General features: G+C 64.1%; 1 protein-coding gene across 1 annotated transcript in view; it reads left to right on the plus strand.

Moving 5' to 3' along the window:
• Positions 1–7,812: 7,812 nt before the first annotated feature.
• The window catches only part of nop2 (NOP2 nucleolar protein homolog (yeast)), a gene marked incomplete at its 5' end in the record, with an annotated part of 61,137 nt that continues 52,255 nt past the window's right edge, over positions 7,813–16,694 (plus strand). Inside the window, 5 exon segments of the mRNA XM_070870025.1 lie at positions 7,813–7,923; positions 8,804–8,892; positions 11,585–11,835; positions 12,145–12,206; positions 15,166–15,291. Of these exon segments, the coding sequence (XP_070726126.1) occupies positions 7,813–7,923; positions 8,804–8,892; positions 11,585–11,835; positions 12,145–12,206; positions 15,166–15,291 (639 nt within the window).

Raw genomic sequence — 16,694 nt, forward strand, 5'->3', positions numbered from 1 at the left:
GGATCAGTCACTGTGTGTGGGGGGATCAGTCACTGTGTGTGGGGGGGGATCAGTCACTGTGTGTGTGGGGGGGGATCAGTCACTGTGTGTGTGGGGGGGATCAGTCACTGTGTGTGTGGGGGGGATCAGTCACTGTGTGTGTGGGGGGGGATCAGTCACTGTGTGTGTGTGGGGGGGGATCAGGTCACTGTGTGTGTGTGTCGGGGGGATCAGTCACTGTGTGTGTCAGGGGGATCAGTCACTGTGTGTGGGGGGGGATCAGTCACTGTGTGTGGGGGGGGGGGATCAGTCACTGTGTGTGTCAGGGGGATCAGTCACTGTGTGTGTGGGGGGGGGATCAGTCACTGTGTGTGTGTGGGGGGGATCAGTCACTGTGTGTGGGGGGGGATCAGTCACTGTGTGGGGGGGGGGATCAGTCACTGTGTGTGTCAGGGGGATCAGTCACTGTGTGTGTGGGGATCAGTCACTGTGTGTGGGGGGGGGATCAGTCACTGTGTGTGTGGGGGATCAGTCACTGTGTGTGGGGGGGGGATCAGTCACTGTGTGTGTGGGGGGATCAGTCACTGTGTGTGGGGGGGGGGGATCAGTCACTGTGTGTGGGGGGGGGGATCAGTCACTGTGTGTGTGGGGGGGGATCAGTCACTGTGTGTGTGGGGGGATCAGTCACTGTGTGTGTGGGGGGGGATCAGTCACTGTGTGTGGGGGGGGATCAGTCACGTGTGTGTGGGGGGGGATCAGTCACTGTGTGTGTGGGGGGGGATCAGTCACTGTGTGTGTGTCGGGGGGATCAGTCACTGTGTGTGTGGGGGGATCAGTCACTGTGTGTGTGGGGGGGATCAGTCACTGTGTGTGTGGGGGGGGGATCAGTCACTGTGTGTGTGTGGGGGGGGATCAGTCACTGTGTGTGTGGGGGGGATCAGTCACTGTGTGTGGGGGGGGATCAGTCACTGTGTGTGTGTGGGAGGGGGTTCAGTCACTGTGTGTGTGTGGGTGGGGGGGATCAGTCACTGTGTGTGGGGGGGGATCAGTCACTGTGTGTGGAGGGGGATCAGTCACTGTGTGTGTGTGGGAGGGGGTTCAGTCACTGTGTGTGTGGGGGGGATCAGTCACTGTGTGTGTGGGGGGGATCAGTCACTGTGTGTGTGGGGGGATCAGTCACTGTGTGTGTGGGGGGGATCAGTCACTGTGTGTGGGGGGGGGGATCAGTCACTGTGTGTGTGGGGGGGGATCAGTCACTGTGTGTGTGGGGGGGGATCAGTCACTGTGTGTGTGTGGGAGGGGGTTCAGTCACTGTGTGTGTGGGGGATCAGTCACTGTGTGTGTGGGGGGGGGATCAGTCACTGTGTGTGTGTGGGGGGGGATCAGTCACTGTGTGTGTGGGGGGGGATCAGTCACTGTGTGTGGGGGGGGGATCAGTCACTGTGTGTGTGGGGGGGATCAGTCACTGTGTGTGTGTGGGGGGGATCAGTCACTGTGTGTGGAGGGGGGATCAGTCACTGTGTGTGTGGGGGGGATCAGTCACTGTGTGTGTGGGGGGATCAGTCACTGTGTGTGGGGGGGGGGGATCAGTCACTGTGTGTGTGGGGGGGGCGATCAGTCACTGTGTGTGTGGGGGGGGATCAGTCACTGTGTGTGGGGGGGATCAGTCACTGTGTGTGGGGGGGGATCAGTCACTGTGTGTGTGGGGGGGATCAGTCACTGTGTGTGTGGGGGGGGATCAGTCACTGTGTGTGTGGGGGGGGGGGATCAGTCACTGTGTGTGGGGGGGGGGATCAGTCACTGTGTGTGTGGGGGGGGGGGAATCAGTCACTGTGTGTGTGGGGGGGGGGGATCAGTCACTGTGTGTGGGGGGGGATCAGTCACTGTGTGTGTGGGGGGGGGGGATCAGTCACTGTGTGTGTGGGGGATCAGTCACTGTGTGTGTGGGGGGGGATCAGTCACTGTGTGTGTGGGGGGATCAGTCACTGTGTGTGTGGGGGGGGATCAGTCACTGTGTGGTGGGGGGGATCAGTCACTGTGTGTGTGGGGGGGGATCAGTCACTGTGTGTGGGGGGGGGATCAGTCACTGTGTGTGTGGGGGGGGATCAGTCACTGTGTGTGTGGGGGGGGATCAGTCACTGTGTGTGTGGGGGGATCAGTCACTGTGTGTGTGGGGGGGGATCAGTCACTGTGTGTGTGGGGGGGGGGATCAGTCACTGTGTGTGTGGGGGGGGATCAGTCACTGTGTGTGTGTGGGGGGGGATCAGTCACTGGGGATCAGTCACTGTGTGTGTGTGGGGGGGGATCAGTCACTGTGTGTGTGTGGGGGGATCAGTCACTGTGTGTGTGGGGGGGGATCAGTCACTGTGTGTGTGGGGGGGATCAGTCACTGTGTGTGTGGGGGGGGATCAGTCACTGTGTGTGTGGGGGGGGGATCAGTCACTGTGTGTGTGTGGGGGGGGATCAGTCACTGTGTGTCAGGGGGATCAGTCACTGTGTGTGTGTGTCGGGGGGATCAGTCACTGTGTGTCAGGGGGATCAGTCACTGTGTGTGTGGGGGGGGGATCAGTCACTGTGTGTCAGGGGGATCAGTCACTGTGTGTGTGGGGGGGGGATCAGTCACTGTGTTTGTGTGTCGGGGGGATCAGTCACTGTGTGTGTCAGGGGGATCAGTCACTGTGTGTGGGGGGGGGATCAGTCACTGTGTGTGTGGGGGGGATCAGTCACTGTGTGTGGGGGGGGGGGGATCAGTCACTGTGTGTGTGGGGGGGATCAGTCACTGTGTGTGTCAGGGGGATCAGTCACTGTGTGTGTGGGGGGGGGGATCAGTCACTGTGTGTGTCGGGGGGATCAGTCACTGTGTGTGTCAGGGGGATCAGTCACTGTGTGTGTGGGGGGGGGATCAGTCACTGTGTGTGTGGGGGCGGGGGGGAATCAGTCACTGTGTGTGGGGGGGGGATCAGTCACTGTGTGTGTGGGGGGGATCAGTCACTGTGTGTGGGGGGGGGGGGATCAGTCACTGTGTGTGTGGGGGGGATCAGTCACTGTGTGTGTCAGGGGGATCAGTCACTGTGTGTGTGGGGGGGGGGATCAGTCACTGTGTGTGTCGGGGGGATCAGTCACTGTGTGTGTCAGGGGGATCAGTCACTGTGTGTGTGGGGGGGGGATCAGTCACTGTGTGTGTGGGGCGGGGGGGAATCAGTCACTGTGTGTGGGGGGGGGATCAGTCACTGTGTGTGTGGGGGGGGATCAGTCACTGTGTGTGTGGGGGGGATCAGTCACTGTGTGTGTGGGGGGGGATCAGTCACTGTGTGTGTGTGGGGGGGGATCAGTCACTGTGTGTGTGGGGGGGGGATCAGTCACTGTGTGTGTGGGGGGGGATCAGTCACTGTGTGTGTGGGGGGGGGGGATCAGTCACTGTGTGTGGGGGGGGATCAGTCACTGTGTGTGTGGGGGGGGATCAGTCACTGTGTGTGTGGGGGGGCATCAGTCACTGTGTGTGTGGGGGGGGATCAGTCACTGTGTGTGTGGGGGGGGATCAGTCACTGTGTGTGTGGGGGGGGATCAGTCACTGTGTGTGTGGGGGGGGATCAGTCACTGTGTGTGTGTGGGGGGGGGGATCAGTCACTGTGTGTGTGGGGGGGGGGATCAGTCACTGTGTGTGTGGGGTGGGGGGATCAGTCACTGTGTGTGGGGGGTGGGGGGATCAGTCACTGTGTGTGGGGGGGGGGGGGGATCAGTCACTGTGTGTGTGGGGGGGGGGGATCAGTCACTGTGTGTGTGGGGTAGGGGGATCAGTCACTGTGTGTGGGGGGGGGGGGGATCAGTCACTGTGTGTGGGGGGGGGGGATCAGTCACTGTGTGTGTGGGGGGGATCAGTCACTGTGTGTGGGGGGGGGGATCAGTCACTGTGTGTGTGGGGGGGGATCAGTCACTGTGTGTGTGGGGGGGGGGATCAGTCACTGTGTGTGTGGGGGGGGGGATCAGTCACTGTGTGTGTGGGGGGGGATCAGTCACTGTGTGTGTGGGGGGGGGATCAGTCACTGTGTGTGGGGGGGGGGGGATCAGTCACTGTGTGTGTGTGGGGGGGGGATCAGTCACTGTGTGTGTGTGGGGGGGGATCAGTCACTGTGTGTGGGGGGGGGGATCAGTCACTGTGTGTGTGGGGGGGGGGGGATCAGTCACTGTGTGTGGTGGGGGGGATCAGTCACTGTGTGTGTGGGGGGGATCAGTCACTGTGTGTGTGGGGGGGCATCAGTCACTGTGTGTGGGGGGGGGGGATCAGTCACTGTGTGTGTGGGGGGGGGGGATCAGTCACTGTGTGTGGTGGGGGGGATCAGTCACTGTGTGTGTGGGGGGGCATCAGTCACTGTGTGTGTGTGGGGGGGGGATCAGTCACTGTGTGTGTGTGGGGGGGGATCAGTCACTGTGTGTGGGGGGGGGGGATCAGTCACTGTGTGTGGGGGGGGGGGATCAGTCACTGTGTGTGTGGGGGGGGGGATCAGTCACTGTGTGTGTGGGGGGGGGATCAGTCACTGTGTGTGTGGGGGGGGATCAGTCACTGTGTGTGTGGGGGGGCATCAGTCACTGTGTGTGTGTGGGGGGGGGATCAGTCACTGTGTGTGTGTGGGGGGGGGATCAGTCACTGTGTGTGGGGGGGGGGATCAGTCACTGTGTGTGTGGGGGGGGGATCAGTCACTGTGTGTGTGGGGGGGGGATCAGTCACTGTGTGTGTGGGGGGGGGATCAGTCACTGTGTGTGTGGGGGGGGGATCAGTCACTGTGTGTGTGGGGGGGATCAGTCACTGTGTGTGTGGGGGGGGGGGATCAGTCACTGTGTGTGGGGGGGGGATCAGTCACTGTGTGTGTGGGGGGGGGGGAATCAGTCACTGTGTGTGGGGGGGGGATCAGTCACTGTGTGTGTGGGGGGGGATCAGTCACTGTGTGTGTGGGGGGGATCAGTCACTGTGTGTGTGGGGGGGGGGGGGGGATCAGTCACTGTGTGGGGGGGGGGGATCAGTCACTGTGTGTGTGGGGGGGGGATCAGTCACTGTGTGTGTGGGCGGGATCAGTCACTGTGTGTGTGGGGGGGGGGATCAGTCACTGTGTGTGTGTGGGGGGGGATCAGTCACTGTGTGTGTGGGGGGGGGATCAGTCACTGTGTGTGTGGGGGGGGATCAGTCACTGTGTGTGTGGGGGGGGATCAGTCACTGTGTGTGGGGGGATCAGTCACTGTGTGTGTGGGGGGGGATCAGTCACTGTGTGTGTGGGGGGGGGCATCAGTCACTGTGTGTGTGGGGGGGATCAGTCACTGTGTGTGGGGGGGGGGGATCAGTCACTGTGTGTGTGGGGGGGGGCATCAGTCACTGTGTGTGTGGGGGGGGATCAGTCACTGTGTGTGGGGGGGGGATCAGTCACTGTGTGTGTGTGGGGGGGGATCAGTCACTGTGTGTGTGGGGGGGGATCAGTCACTGTGTGTGTGGGGGGGGATCAGTCACTGTGTGTGTCAGGGGGATCAGTCACTGTGTGTGGGGGGGGGATCAGTCACTGTGTGTGTGTGGGGGGGGATCAGTCACTGTGTGTGGGGGGGGGATCAGTCACTGTGTGTGTGGGGGGGATCAGTCACTGTGTGTGTGTGTCGGGGGGATCAGTCACTGTGTGTGTCAGGGGGATCAGTCACTGTGTGGGGGGGGGATCAGTCACTGTGTGTGTGGGGGGGGATCAGTCACTGTGTGTGGGGGGGGATCAGTCACTGTGTGGGGGGGGGATCAGTCACTGTGTGTGTCAGGGGGATCAGTCACTGTGTGTGTGGGGGGGGATCAGTCACTGTGTGTGGGGGGGGATCAGTCACTGTGTGGGGGGGGGGATCAGTCACTGTGTGTGTCAGGGGGATCAGTCACTGTGTGTGTGGGGGATCAGTCACTGTGTGTGGGGGGGGGGGATCAGTCACTGTGTGTGGGGGGGGGGGATCAGTCACTGTGTGTGGGGGGATCAGTCACTGTGTGTGGGGGGGGGGATCAGTCACTGTGTGTGGGGGGGGGATCAGTCACTGTGTGTGTGGGGGGGGATCAGTCACTGTGTGTGGGGGGGGATCAGTCACTGTGTGTGTGGGGGGGGATCAGTCCACTGTGTGTGTGGGGGGGGATCAGTCACTGTGTGTGGGGGGGGATCAGTCACTGTGTGTGTGTGGGAGGGGGTTCAGTCACTGTGTGTGTGTGGGTGGGGGGGGATCAGTCACTGTGTGTGTGGGGGGGGATCAGTCACTGTGTGTGGGGGGGATCAGTCACTGTGTGTGTGTGGGAGGGGGTTCAGTCACTGTGTGTGTGGGGGGATCAGTCACTGTGTGTGTGGGGGGGATCAGTCACTGTGTGTGTGGGGGGGATCAGTCACTGTGTGTGTGGGGGGGATCAGTCACTGTGTGTGTGTGGGGGGGGATCAGTCACTGTGTGTGGGGGGGGGGATCAGTCACTGTGTGTGGGGGGGGGGATCAGTCACTGTGTGGTGTGTGGGGGGATCAGTCACTGTGTGTGGGGGGGGGATCAGTCACTGGGTGTGGGGGGGATCAGTCACTGTGTGTGTGGGGGGGGATCAGTCACTGTGTGTGTGTGGGGGGGGATCAGTCACTGTGTGTGGGGGGGGGATCAGTCACTGTGTGTGTGGGGGGGGATCAGTCACTGTGTGTGTGTGGGAGGGGGTTCAGTCACTGTGTGTGTGTGGGGGATCAGTCACTGTGTGTGTGTGGGGGGGGATCAGTCACTGTGTGTGTGTGGGGGGGGGATCAGTCACTGTGTGTGTGGGGGGGGATCAGTCACTGTGTGTGGGGGGGGGAATCAGTCACTGTGTGTGTGGGGGGGGATCAGTCACTGTGTGTGGGGGGGGGGGGGATCAGTCACTGTGTGTGTGGGGGGGGGATCAGTCACTGTGTGTGTGTGTGGGGATCAGTCACTGTGTGTGTGTGTGGGGATCAGTCACTGTGTGTGTGTGGGGGGATCAGTCACTGTGTGTGGGGGGGATCAGTAACTGTGTGTGTGTGGGGGGGTCAGTCACTGTGTGTGTGGGGGGGGGGGATCAGTCACTGTGTGTGTGGGGGGGGATCAGTCACTGTGTGTGTGGGGGGGTCAGTCACTGTGTTGTGTGGGGGGGGATCAGTCACTGTGTAGGGGGGGATCAGTCACTGTGTGGGGGGGGGATCAGTCACTGTGTGTGTGGGGGGGATCAGTCACTGTGTGTGGGGGGGATCAGTCACTGTGTGGGGGGGGGGGATCAGTCACTGTGTGTCGGGGGGGGATCAGTCACTGTGTGTGGGGGGGAGATCAGTCACTGTGTGTGTGGGGGATCAGTCACTGTGTGTGTGGGGGATCAGTCACTGTGTGTGTGTTGGGTGGGGGATCAGTCATTGTGTGTGTGTGGGGGGGGGATCAGTCACTGTGTGTGGGGGGGGGATCAGTCACTGTGTGTGTGGGGGATCAGTCACTGTGTGTGTGTTGGGTGGGGGATCAGTCATTGTGTGTGTGTGGGGGGGGGGATCAGTCACTGTGTGTGTGTGGGGGGGGATCAGTCACTGTGTGTGTTGGGTGGGGGATCAGTCACTGTGTGTGTGGGGGGGGGATCAGTCACTGTGTGTGTGTTGGGTGGGGGATCAGTCACTGTGTGTGTGTGGGGGGGGGGGATCAGTCACTGTGTGTGTTGGGTGGGGATCAGTCACTGTGTGTGTGTTGGGTGGGGGATCAGTCACTGTGTGTGGGGGGGGGAGATCAGTCACTGTGTTTGTGGGGGGGGGTCAGTCGCTGTGTGGGGGGGTGGGTGGTCAGTCGCTGTGTGTGGGGGTTATCAGTGCAACAATCCAGTTCCCTCTCCCCCTCCCACTCTCTGTGACCGCCGTCTTGCTCTGTTTTCCAGACGATCCCTCGCAACCGCGCAAGTTCAACAGTCGGCAGCGGAAACGGTGAGTGTCCAGTTCGCCATCTCCCCCCCATCACTGCGCCCTCTCGCGCTCTCTGTCCGGCGCGCCCTCTCGCGCTCTCTGTCCGGCGCGCCCTCTCGCGCTCTCTGTCCGGCGCGCCCTCTCGCGCTCTCTGTCCGGCGCGCCCTCTCGCGCTCTCTGTCCGGCGCTCCCTCTCGCGCTCTCTGTCCGGCGCGCCCTCTCGCGCTCTCTGTCCGGCGCGCCCTCTCGCGCTCTCTGTCCGGCGCGCCCTCTCGCGCTCTCTGTCCGGCGGCCCTCTCGCGCTCTCTGTCCGGCGCGCCCTCTAGCGCTCTCTGTCCGGCGCGCCCTCTCGCGCTCTCTGTCCGGCGCGCCCTCTCGCGCTCTCTGTCCGGCGCGCCCTCTCGCGCTCTCTGTCCGGCGCGCCCTCTCGCGCTCTCTGTCTGGCGCTCCCTCTCGCGCTCTCAGTCCGGCGCACCCTCTCGCGCTCTCTGTCCGGCGCGCCCTCTCGCGCTCTCTGTCTGGCGCTCCCTCTCGTGCTCTCAGTCTGGCGCACCCTCTCGCGCTCTCTGTCTGGCGCTCCCTCTCGCGCTCTCAGTCTGGCGCACCCTCTCGCGCATTCTGTCTGGCGCGCTCGCTCTCGCGCTCTCTGTCTCGCTCTCTGTCTCACTCGCGCTCTCTGTCTCGCTCTCTGTCTCACTCGCGCTCTCTGTCTCACTCGCGCTCTCTTTTCCTCTCTCTCTCTCTCACCACCCCTCCTGTTCTCTCTCTCTCTCTCTCTCTCTCTCGCTCACCATCCCTCCTGTTATCTCTATCTCTCTCTACCTCTCTCACCACGCCTCCTGTTCTCTCTATCTCTCTCTCTCTCTCTCTCTCTCACCACCCCTCCTATTCTCTCTCTCAGGGCCCTGAAACGTCAGAGACAGCCCACAGGCAGTGAGAAAGGAAAGGCAAAGATCCGTCGTCTGGGAGCTGCACCGAACACTGCATCAGGTAAGTAATCACCCGGGGGGGGGGGCGCCTCCTCCTGCCGTCTTGCCTCCCCCTCCTGCCGTCTTGCCCCCCCCCCTCCCGTGCCTCTCCACCCCCCCCCCCCCACGCTCCCTGTCTCACTCACCCCCCCATCCCCTGCCCTCAGTCTCCCCCCATCTCCCTCGTTTCGCCACGCCCCACCCCTCCCTTGCCTCCCCCACCCCCCGCGCTCCCCGTCTCACTCAGCCCCCCCTCTACCCGCGCTCCCCGTCTCACTCAGCACCCCGCGCTCCCCGTCTCACTCAGCCCCCCGCGCTCCCCGTCTCACTCCCCCCCCGCGCTCCCCGTCTCACTCCCCCCCCCATCCCCCCCCGCGCTCCCCGTCTCACTCCCCCCCCGCGCTCCCCGTCTCACTCCCCCCCCGCGCTCCCCGTCTCACTCCCCCCCGCGCTCCCGTCTCACTCCCCCCCGCGCTCCCCGTCTCACTCCCCCCCCGCGCTCCCCGTCTCACTCCCCCCCCGCCTCCCCGTCTCACTCCCCCCCCGCGCTCCCCGTCTCACTCCCCCCCCCGCGCTCCCCGTCTCACTCCCCCCCCGCGCTCCCCCCGTCTCACTCCCCCACCGCGCTCCCCGTCTCACTCCCCCCCCGCGCTCCCCGTCTCACTCCCCCCCCGCGCTCCCCGTCTCACTCCCCCCCCCGCGCTCCCCGTCTCACTCCCCCCCCCGCGCTCCCCGTCTCACTCCCCCCCCGCGCTCCCCGTCTCACTCCCCCCCCCGCGCTCCCCGTCTCACTCAGCCCCCCCTCTACCCGCGCTCCCCGTCTCACTCCCCCCCCGCGCTCCCCGTCTCACTCCCCCCCCCGCGCTCCCCGTCTCACTCACCCCCCCCATCCCCCCCCGCGCTCCCCGTCTCACTCCCCCCCCCCGCGCTCCCCGTCTCACTCACCCCCCCCATCCCCCCCCGCGCTCCCCGTCTCACTCCCCCCCCGCGCTCCCCGTCTCACTCCCCCCCCGCGCTCCCCGTCTCACTCCCCCCCCGCGCTCCCCGTCTCACTCAGCCCCCCCTCTACCCGCGCTCCCCGTCTCACTCCCCCCCCGCGCTCCCCGTCTCACTCCCCCCCCCGCGCTCCCCGTCTCACTCACCCCCCGCGCTCCCCGTCTCACTCCCCCCCCGCGCTCCCCGTCTCACTCACCCCCCCATCCCCCCCCGCGCTCCCCGTCTCACTCACCCCCCCCGCGCTCCCCGTCTCACCCCCCCCCCCGCGCTCCCCGTCTCACTCAGCCCCCCCTCTACCCGCGCTCCCCGTCTCACTCCCCCCCCGCGCTCCCCGTCTCACTCCCCCCCCGCGCTCCCCGTCTCACTCACCCCCCCATCCCCCCCCGCGCTCCCCGTCTCACTCCCCCCCCCCGCGCTCCCCGTCTCACTCACCCCCCCCATCCCCCCCCGCGCTCCCCGTCTCACTCCCCCCCCGCGCTCCCCGTCTCACTCCCCCCCCGCGCTCCCCGTCTCACTCCCCCCCCCGCGCTCCCCGTCTCACTCAGCCCCCCCCTCTACCCGCGCTCCCCGTCTCACTCCCCCCCCGCGCTCCCCGTCTCACTCCCCCCCCGCGCTCCCCGTCTCACTCCCCCCCCGCGCTCCCCGTCTCACTCCCCCCCCCGCGCTCCCCGTCTCACTCCCCCCCCGCGCTCCCCGTCTCACTCACCCCCCCGCGCTCCCCGTCTCACTCACCCCCCCCATCCCCCCCCGCGCTCCCCGTCTCACTCCCCCCCCCCGCGCTCCCCGTCTCACTCACCCCCCCATCCCCCCCCGCGCTCCCCGTCTCACCCCCCCCCCCCGCGCTCCCCGTCTCACTCAGCCCCCCCTCTACCCGCGCTCCCCGTCTCACTCCCCCCCCGCGCTCCCCGTCTCACTCCCCCCCCGCGCTCCCCGTCTCACTCCCCCCCCCCCGCGCTCCCCGTCTCACTCAGCCCCCCCTCTACCCGCGCTCCCCGTCTCACTCCCCCCCCGCGCTCCCCGTCTCACTCCCCCCCCCGCGCTCCCCGTCTCACTCAGCCCCCCCTCTACCCGCGCTCCCCGTCTCACTCCCCCCCCGCGCTCCCCGTCTCACTCCCCCCCCGCGCTCCCCGTCTCACCCCCCCCCCCCGCGCTCCCCGTCTCACTCAGCCCCCCCTCTACCCGCGCTCCCCGTCTCACTCCCCCCCCGCGCTCCCCGTCTCACTCCCCCCCCGCGCTCCCCGTCTCACTCCCCCCCCGCGCTCCCCGTCTCACTCCCCCCCCGCGCTCCCCGTCTCACTCCCCCCCCCGCGCTCCCCGTCTCACTCAGCCCCCCCTCTACCCGCGCTCCCCGTCTCACTCCCCCCCCGCGCTCCCCGTCTCACTCACCCCCCCATCCCCCCCCGCGCTCCCCGTCTCACTCACCCCCCCCATCCCCCCCCGCGCTCCCCGTCTCACTCACCCCCCCCATCCCCCCCCGCGCTCCCCGTCTCACTCACCCCCCGCGCTCCCCGTCTCACTCACTCCCCCTCTACCCGCGCTCCCCGTCTCACTCACCCCCCGCGCTCCCCGTCTCACTCAGCCCCCCCTCTACCCGCGCTCCCCGTCTCACTCCCTCCCCGCGCTCCCCGTCTCACTCAGCCCCCCCTCTACCCGCGCTCCCCGTCTCACTCACTCCCCCTCGGTCTCCCCAGCTCACACTCTTACTCCGTCTCTCACAGATCCTCCCTCGCATGGTTTCAGCGATGAGAATGCAGACTGGCTGAAACCGGCTGGCAAACGGAGGCCGTCGGATGAGGACTCTGAACCCGAGGATAGCACTGAGCGTGTGCGGGAACCGATATCTGTGAAGGAAGGGATGTCGGAGCAGGAGCAGGAGGAGGAGGAGGAGGAGGAACAGGCTGCGGGAGCTGATGAGACAGACAGTGATCTGCCTGGAGATGATTATGGACTGTCTGATGAAGATAATGAGGTATCTAACCCCGTGCTGTACCTGCCCTGGGAGTGTTTGATGGGACAGTGTAGAGGGAGCTTTACTCTGTATCTAACCCACTGTACCTGCCCTGGGAGTGTTTGATGGGACAGTGTAGAGGGAGCTTTACTCTGTATCTAACCCCCTGTACCTGCCCTGGGAGTGTTTGATGGGACAGTGTAGAGGGAGCATTCCTCTGTGCTGTACCTGCCCTGGTGGGTCTGTGTCTCTGAAAAGGCAGAGTTGAGGGGTGTTGCGAGAGTTTGGAGAATGGTCGAGTAATTTTCATCCTTTGTTTTCTGTCTGGAGCTGTTACCGATTGAACGTGCCGCTGCTCAGATGAAGAAGAAACAGAAAATGACAAAGGAACTGTAAGTATGGAGAGAGAGGGGGAGAGAGATCCCCAGATACAGGAGTGTGTGAGAGAGGGGTTAGAGGGACCTCCCCAGATACAGGAGTGTGTGAGAGAGAGGGGGTTAGAGGGACCTCCCCAGATACAGGAGTGTGTGAGAGAGGGGTTAGAGGGACCTCGCCTAGATACAGGAGTGTGAGAGAGAGAGGGTTAGAGGGACCTCCCCAGATACAGGAGTGTGTGAGAGAGGGGTTAGAGGGACCTCGCCCAGATACAGGAGTGTGTGAGAGAGGGGGTTAGAGGGACCTCCCCAGATACAGGAGTGTGAGAGAGAGGGGGTTAGAGGGACCTCCCCAGATACAGGAGTGTGAGAGAGAGGGGGGTTAGAGGGACCTCCCCAGATACAGGAGTGTGAGAGAGAGGGGGGTTAGAGGGACCTCCCCAGATACAGGGGAGTGTGAGAGAGAGGGGTTAGAGGGACCTCCCCAGATACAGGAGTGTGTGAGAGAGGGGGTTAGAGGGACCTCCCCAGATACAGGACTGTGAGAGAGAGGGGGTTAGAGGGACCTCCCCAGATACAGGAGTGTGTGAGAGAGGGGTTAGAGGGACCTCGCCCAGATACAGGAGTGTGTGAGAGAGGGGGTTAGAGGGACCTCCCCAGATACAGGAGTGTGAGAGAGAGGGGGTTAGAGGGACCTCCCCAGATACAGGAGTGTGAGAGAGAGGGGGGTTAGAGGGACCTCCCCAGATACAGGAGTGTGAGAGAGAGGGGGGTTAGAGGGACCTCCCCAGATACAGGGGAGTGTGAGAGAGAGGGGTTAGAGGGACCTCCCCAGATACAGGAGTGTGTGAGAGAGGGGGTTAGAGGGACCTCCCCAGATACAGGACTGTGAGAGAGAGGGGGTTAGAGGGACCTCCCCAGATACAGGAGTGTGTGAGAGAGGGGGTTAGAGGGACCTCCCCAGATACAGGAGTGTGAGAGAGAGGGGGTTAGAGGGACCTCCCCAGATACAGGAGTGTGTGAGAGAGGGGGGTTAGAGGGACCTCCCCAGATACAGGGGAGTGTGAGAGAGAGGGGTTAGAGGGACCTCCCCAGATACAGGAGTGTGTGAGAGAGGGGGTTAGAGGGACCTCCCCAGATACAGGACTGTGAGAGAGAGGGGGTTAGAGGGACCTCCCCAGATACAGGAGTGTGTGAGAGAGAGGGGGTTAGAGGGACCTCCCCAGATACAGGAGTGTGTGAGAGAGGGGGGTTAGAGGGACCTCCCCAGATACAGGGGAGTGTGAGAGAGAGGGGTTAGACGGATCTCCCCAGATACAGGAGTGTGAGAGAGAGGGGTTTGGGGGATCTCCCCAGATACAGGAGTGTGAGAGAGGGGGTTAGAGGGACCTCCCCAGATACAGGTGTGTGTGAGAGAGGGGATTAGAGGGACCTCCCCAGATACAGGAGTGTGTGAGAGAGAGGTTAGAGGGACCTCCCCAGATACAGGAGTGGGTTAGAGGGACCTCCCCAGATACAGGAGTGTGAGAGAGAGGGGGTTAGAGGGACCTCCCCAGATACAGGAGTGGGTTAGAGGGACCTCCCCAGATACAGGAGTGTGAGAGAGAGGGGGTTAGAGGGACCTCCCCAGATACAGGAGTGTGTGAGAGAGGGGATTAGAGGGACCTCCCCAGATACAGGAGTGTGTGAGAGAGGGGGTTAGAGGGACCTCCCCAGATACAGGAGTGTGAGAGAGTGGGGTTAGAGGGACCTCCCCAGATACAGGAGTGTGTGAGAGGCGGTTAGAGGGACCTCCCCAGATACAGGAGTGTGAGAGAGAGGGGTTAGAGGGACCTCCCCAGATACAGGAGTGTGAGAGAGAGGGGTTAGAGGGACCTCCCCAGATACAGGAGTGTGAGAGAGAGGGGGTTAGAGGGACCTCCCCAGATACAGGAGTGTGTGAGAGAGGGGGTTAGAGGGACCTCCCCAGATACAGGAGTGTGTGAGCGAGGAGGGTGAGAGGGACCTCCCCAGATCCAGGAGTGTGTGAGAGAGCGGGTTAGAGGGACCTCCCCAGATACAGGAGTGTGTGAGAGAGGGGATTAGAGGGACCTCCCCAGATACAGGGGAGTGTGAGCGAGGGGGGTGAGAGGGACCTCCCCAGATCCAGGAGTGTGTGAGAGAGCGGGTTAGAGGGACCTCCCCAGATACAGGAGTGTGAGAGTGAGGGGGGTGAGAGGGACCTCCCCAGATACAGGAGTGTGTGAGAGAGGGGGGTTAGAGGGACCTCCCCAGATACAGGGGAGTGTGAGCGAGGGGGGTGAGAGGGACCTCCCCAGATCCAGGAGTGAGCGAGGGGGTTAAATGGGAGGAGAGGGAAAGCAGTGATTGAAACCCGTACCCCAGTGAGTGTCTGGGCCCTCTGGCTGTGAATCAGAATGAAGTCCTGCTCCAATTGCACAGGGCCTTGGTGAGGCCACACCTGGTATACTGGGCATAGTTTGGCTCTCCTTTTCTCAGGAAGGATGATTCCTGGGATGAGAGAGGGCTGTGTTATGAGGATAGATTGTGTAGAATGGGCCCATACTCTCTGGAGTTTAGAAGAAAGGGGATCTGATTGAAACACACACGATTCTGACAGGGATTGACAGGGTAGATGCGGGGAGGATGTTTCCCCCGGGGCTGGGGAGTCTAGAACCAGGGGTCACAGTCTCAGGATAAGGGGTCGGCCATTTAGGACAGAGATGAGGAGGAATTTCTTCACTCCGAGGGTGGTGAATCTTTGGGATTCTCTGCCCCAGAGGGCTGTGGAGGCTGAGTCTCTGAATATATTCAAGACAGAGATAGATTTTTGGGGCGTCGAGGGATCAGGCGGGGGAAGTGGAGTTGAGGTCGATGATCAGCCGTGATCCGATTGAATGGCGGAGCGGACTCGAAGGGTCGCGGGGCCCTCCTGCTGTTGTTTGTGTATCTTCTCTTTACCTGCGGTGTGTTGCAGGGTTCCCGACGAAGAGGAGCAGGAGTGTGAGCTACAGACCAACGTTGAGGAGTTGGAGCGATTTGTGCTGCCGAGTGGGCAGGAGGTCGAGAAGGAGAATATCCTTTTACCGTGTGTGGCTGGCCGGTACCCCGGGCTGGGCGGGGGGGGGGGGGGGGGGGGGGGGTTGCAGGGCGAGGGGGCACGGAGCAAGGGCAGGTGATTGGGGGGACCGAGAGAAGGAGTTGGGGAGTCATTGGGCGGGGGATGTCTCCCTCCGTCTCGCGCACTCTCCCCTTCCCCCCGGGCTCCCTCCCCTCCGCCTCGCGCTCTCTCTCCCTTCCCCCCGCGCTCCCTCCCCTCCGCCTCGCGCGCTCTCCCCCTCCCGCGCTCCCTCCCCTCCGCGTCGCGCTCTCTCCCCTCCCCCGCGCTCCCTCCCCTCCGCGTGCGCGCTCCCCCCTCCGCCTCGCGCACTCTCCCCTTCCCCCCGCGCTCCCTCCCCTCCGCCTCGCGCACTCTCCCCTTCCCCCGCGCTCCCTCCCTCCGCCTCGTGCACTCTCCCCTTCCCCCCGCGCTCCCTCCCTCGCCTCGCGCTCTCTCCCCCTCCCCGCGCTCCCTCCCCTCCGCCTCGCGCGCTCCCTCCCTCCGCCTCGCGCGCTCTCCCCTCCCCCCTGCCCCGCGCTCCTCCCCGTCACTCTCGCTCTCCCCTCACTCTCGCTCTCCCCCTCCCTCACTCTCGCTTTCCCTCACTCTCGCTCTCCCCGTCACTCTCGCTCTCCCCGTCACTCTCGCTCTCCCCTCACTCTCGCTTCCCCTCACTCTCGCTCTCCCCCTCACTCTCGCTCTCCCCCTCACTCTCGCTCTCCCCCTCACTCTCGCTCTCCCCCTCACTCTCGCTCTCCCCCTCACTCTCGCTCTCCCCCTCACTCTCGCTCTCCCCCTCACTCTCGCTCTCCCCCTCACTCTCGCTCTCCCCCTCACTCTCGCTCTCCCCGTCACCCTCGCTCTCCCCTCACTCTCGCTCTCCCCCTCACTCTCGCTCTCCCCTCACTCTCGCTCTCCCCTCACTCTCGCTCTCCCCTCACTCTCGCTCTCCCCCTCACTCTCGCTCTCCCCTCACTCTCGCTCTCCCCTCACTCTCGCTCTCCCCCTCACTCTCGCTCTCCCCCTCACTCTCGCTCTCCCCGTCACTCTCGCTCTCCCCTCACTCTCGCTCTCCCCTCACTCTCGCTCTCCCCCTCACTCTCGCTCTCCCCCTCACTCTCGCTCTCCCCTCACTCTCGCTCTCCCCCTCACTCTCGCTCTCCCCTCACTCTCGCTCTCCCCCTCACTCTCGCTCTCCCCTCACTCTCGCTCTCACCCTCACTCTCGCTCTCCTCACTCTCGCTCTCCCCTCACTCTCGCTCTCCCCTCACTCTCGCTCTCCCGTCACTCTCGCTCTCCCCGTCACTCTCGCTCTCCCCGTCACTCTCGCTCCCCCTCACTCTCGCTCTCCCCTCACTCTCGCTCTCCACTCACTCTCGCTCTCCCCCTCACTCTCGCTCTCCCCC

The sequence above is a fragment of the Pristiophorus japonicus genome, unplaced genomic scaffold (genome assembly GCF_044704955.1).
Source record: "Pristiophorus japonicus isolate sPriJap1 unplaced genomic scaffold, sPriJap1.hap1 HAP1_SCAFFOLD_1090, whole genome shotgun sequence".
Lineage (NCBI taxonomy): Eukaryota > Metazoa > Chordata > Chondrichthyes > Pristiophoridae > Pristiophorus > Pristiophorus japonicus.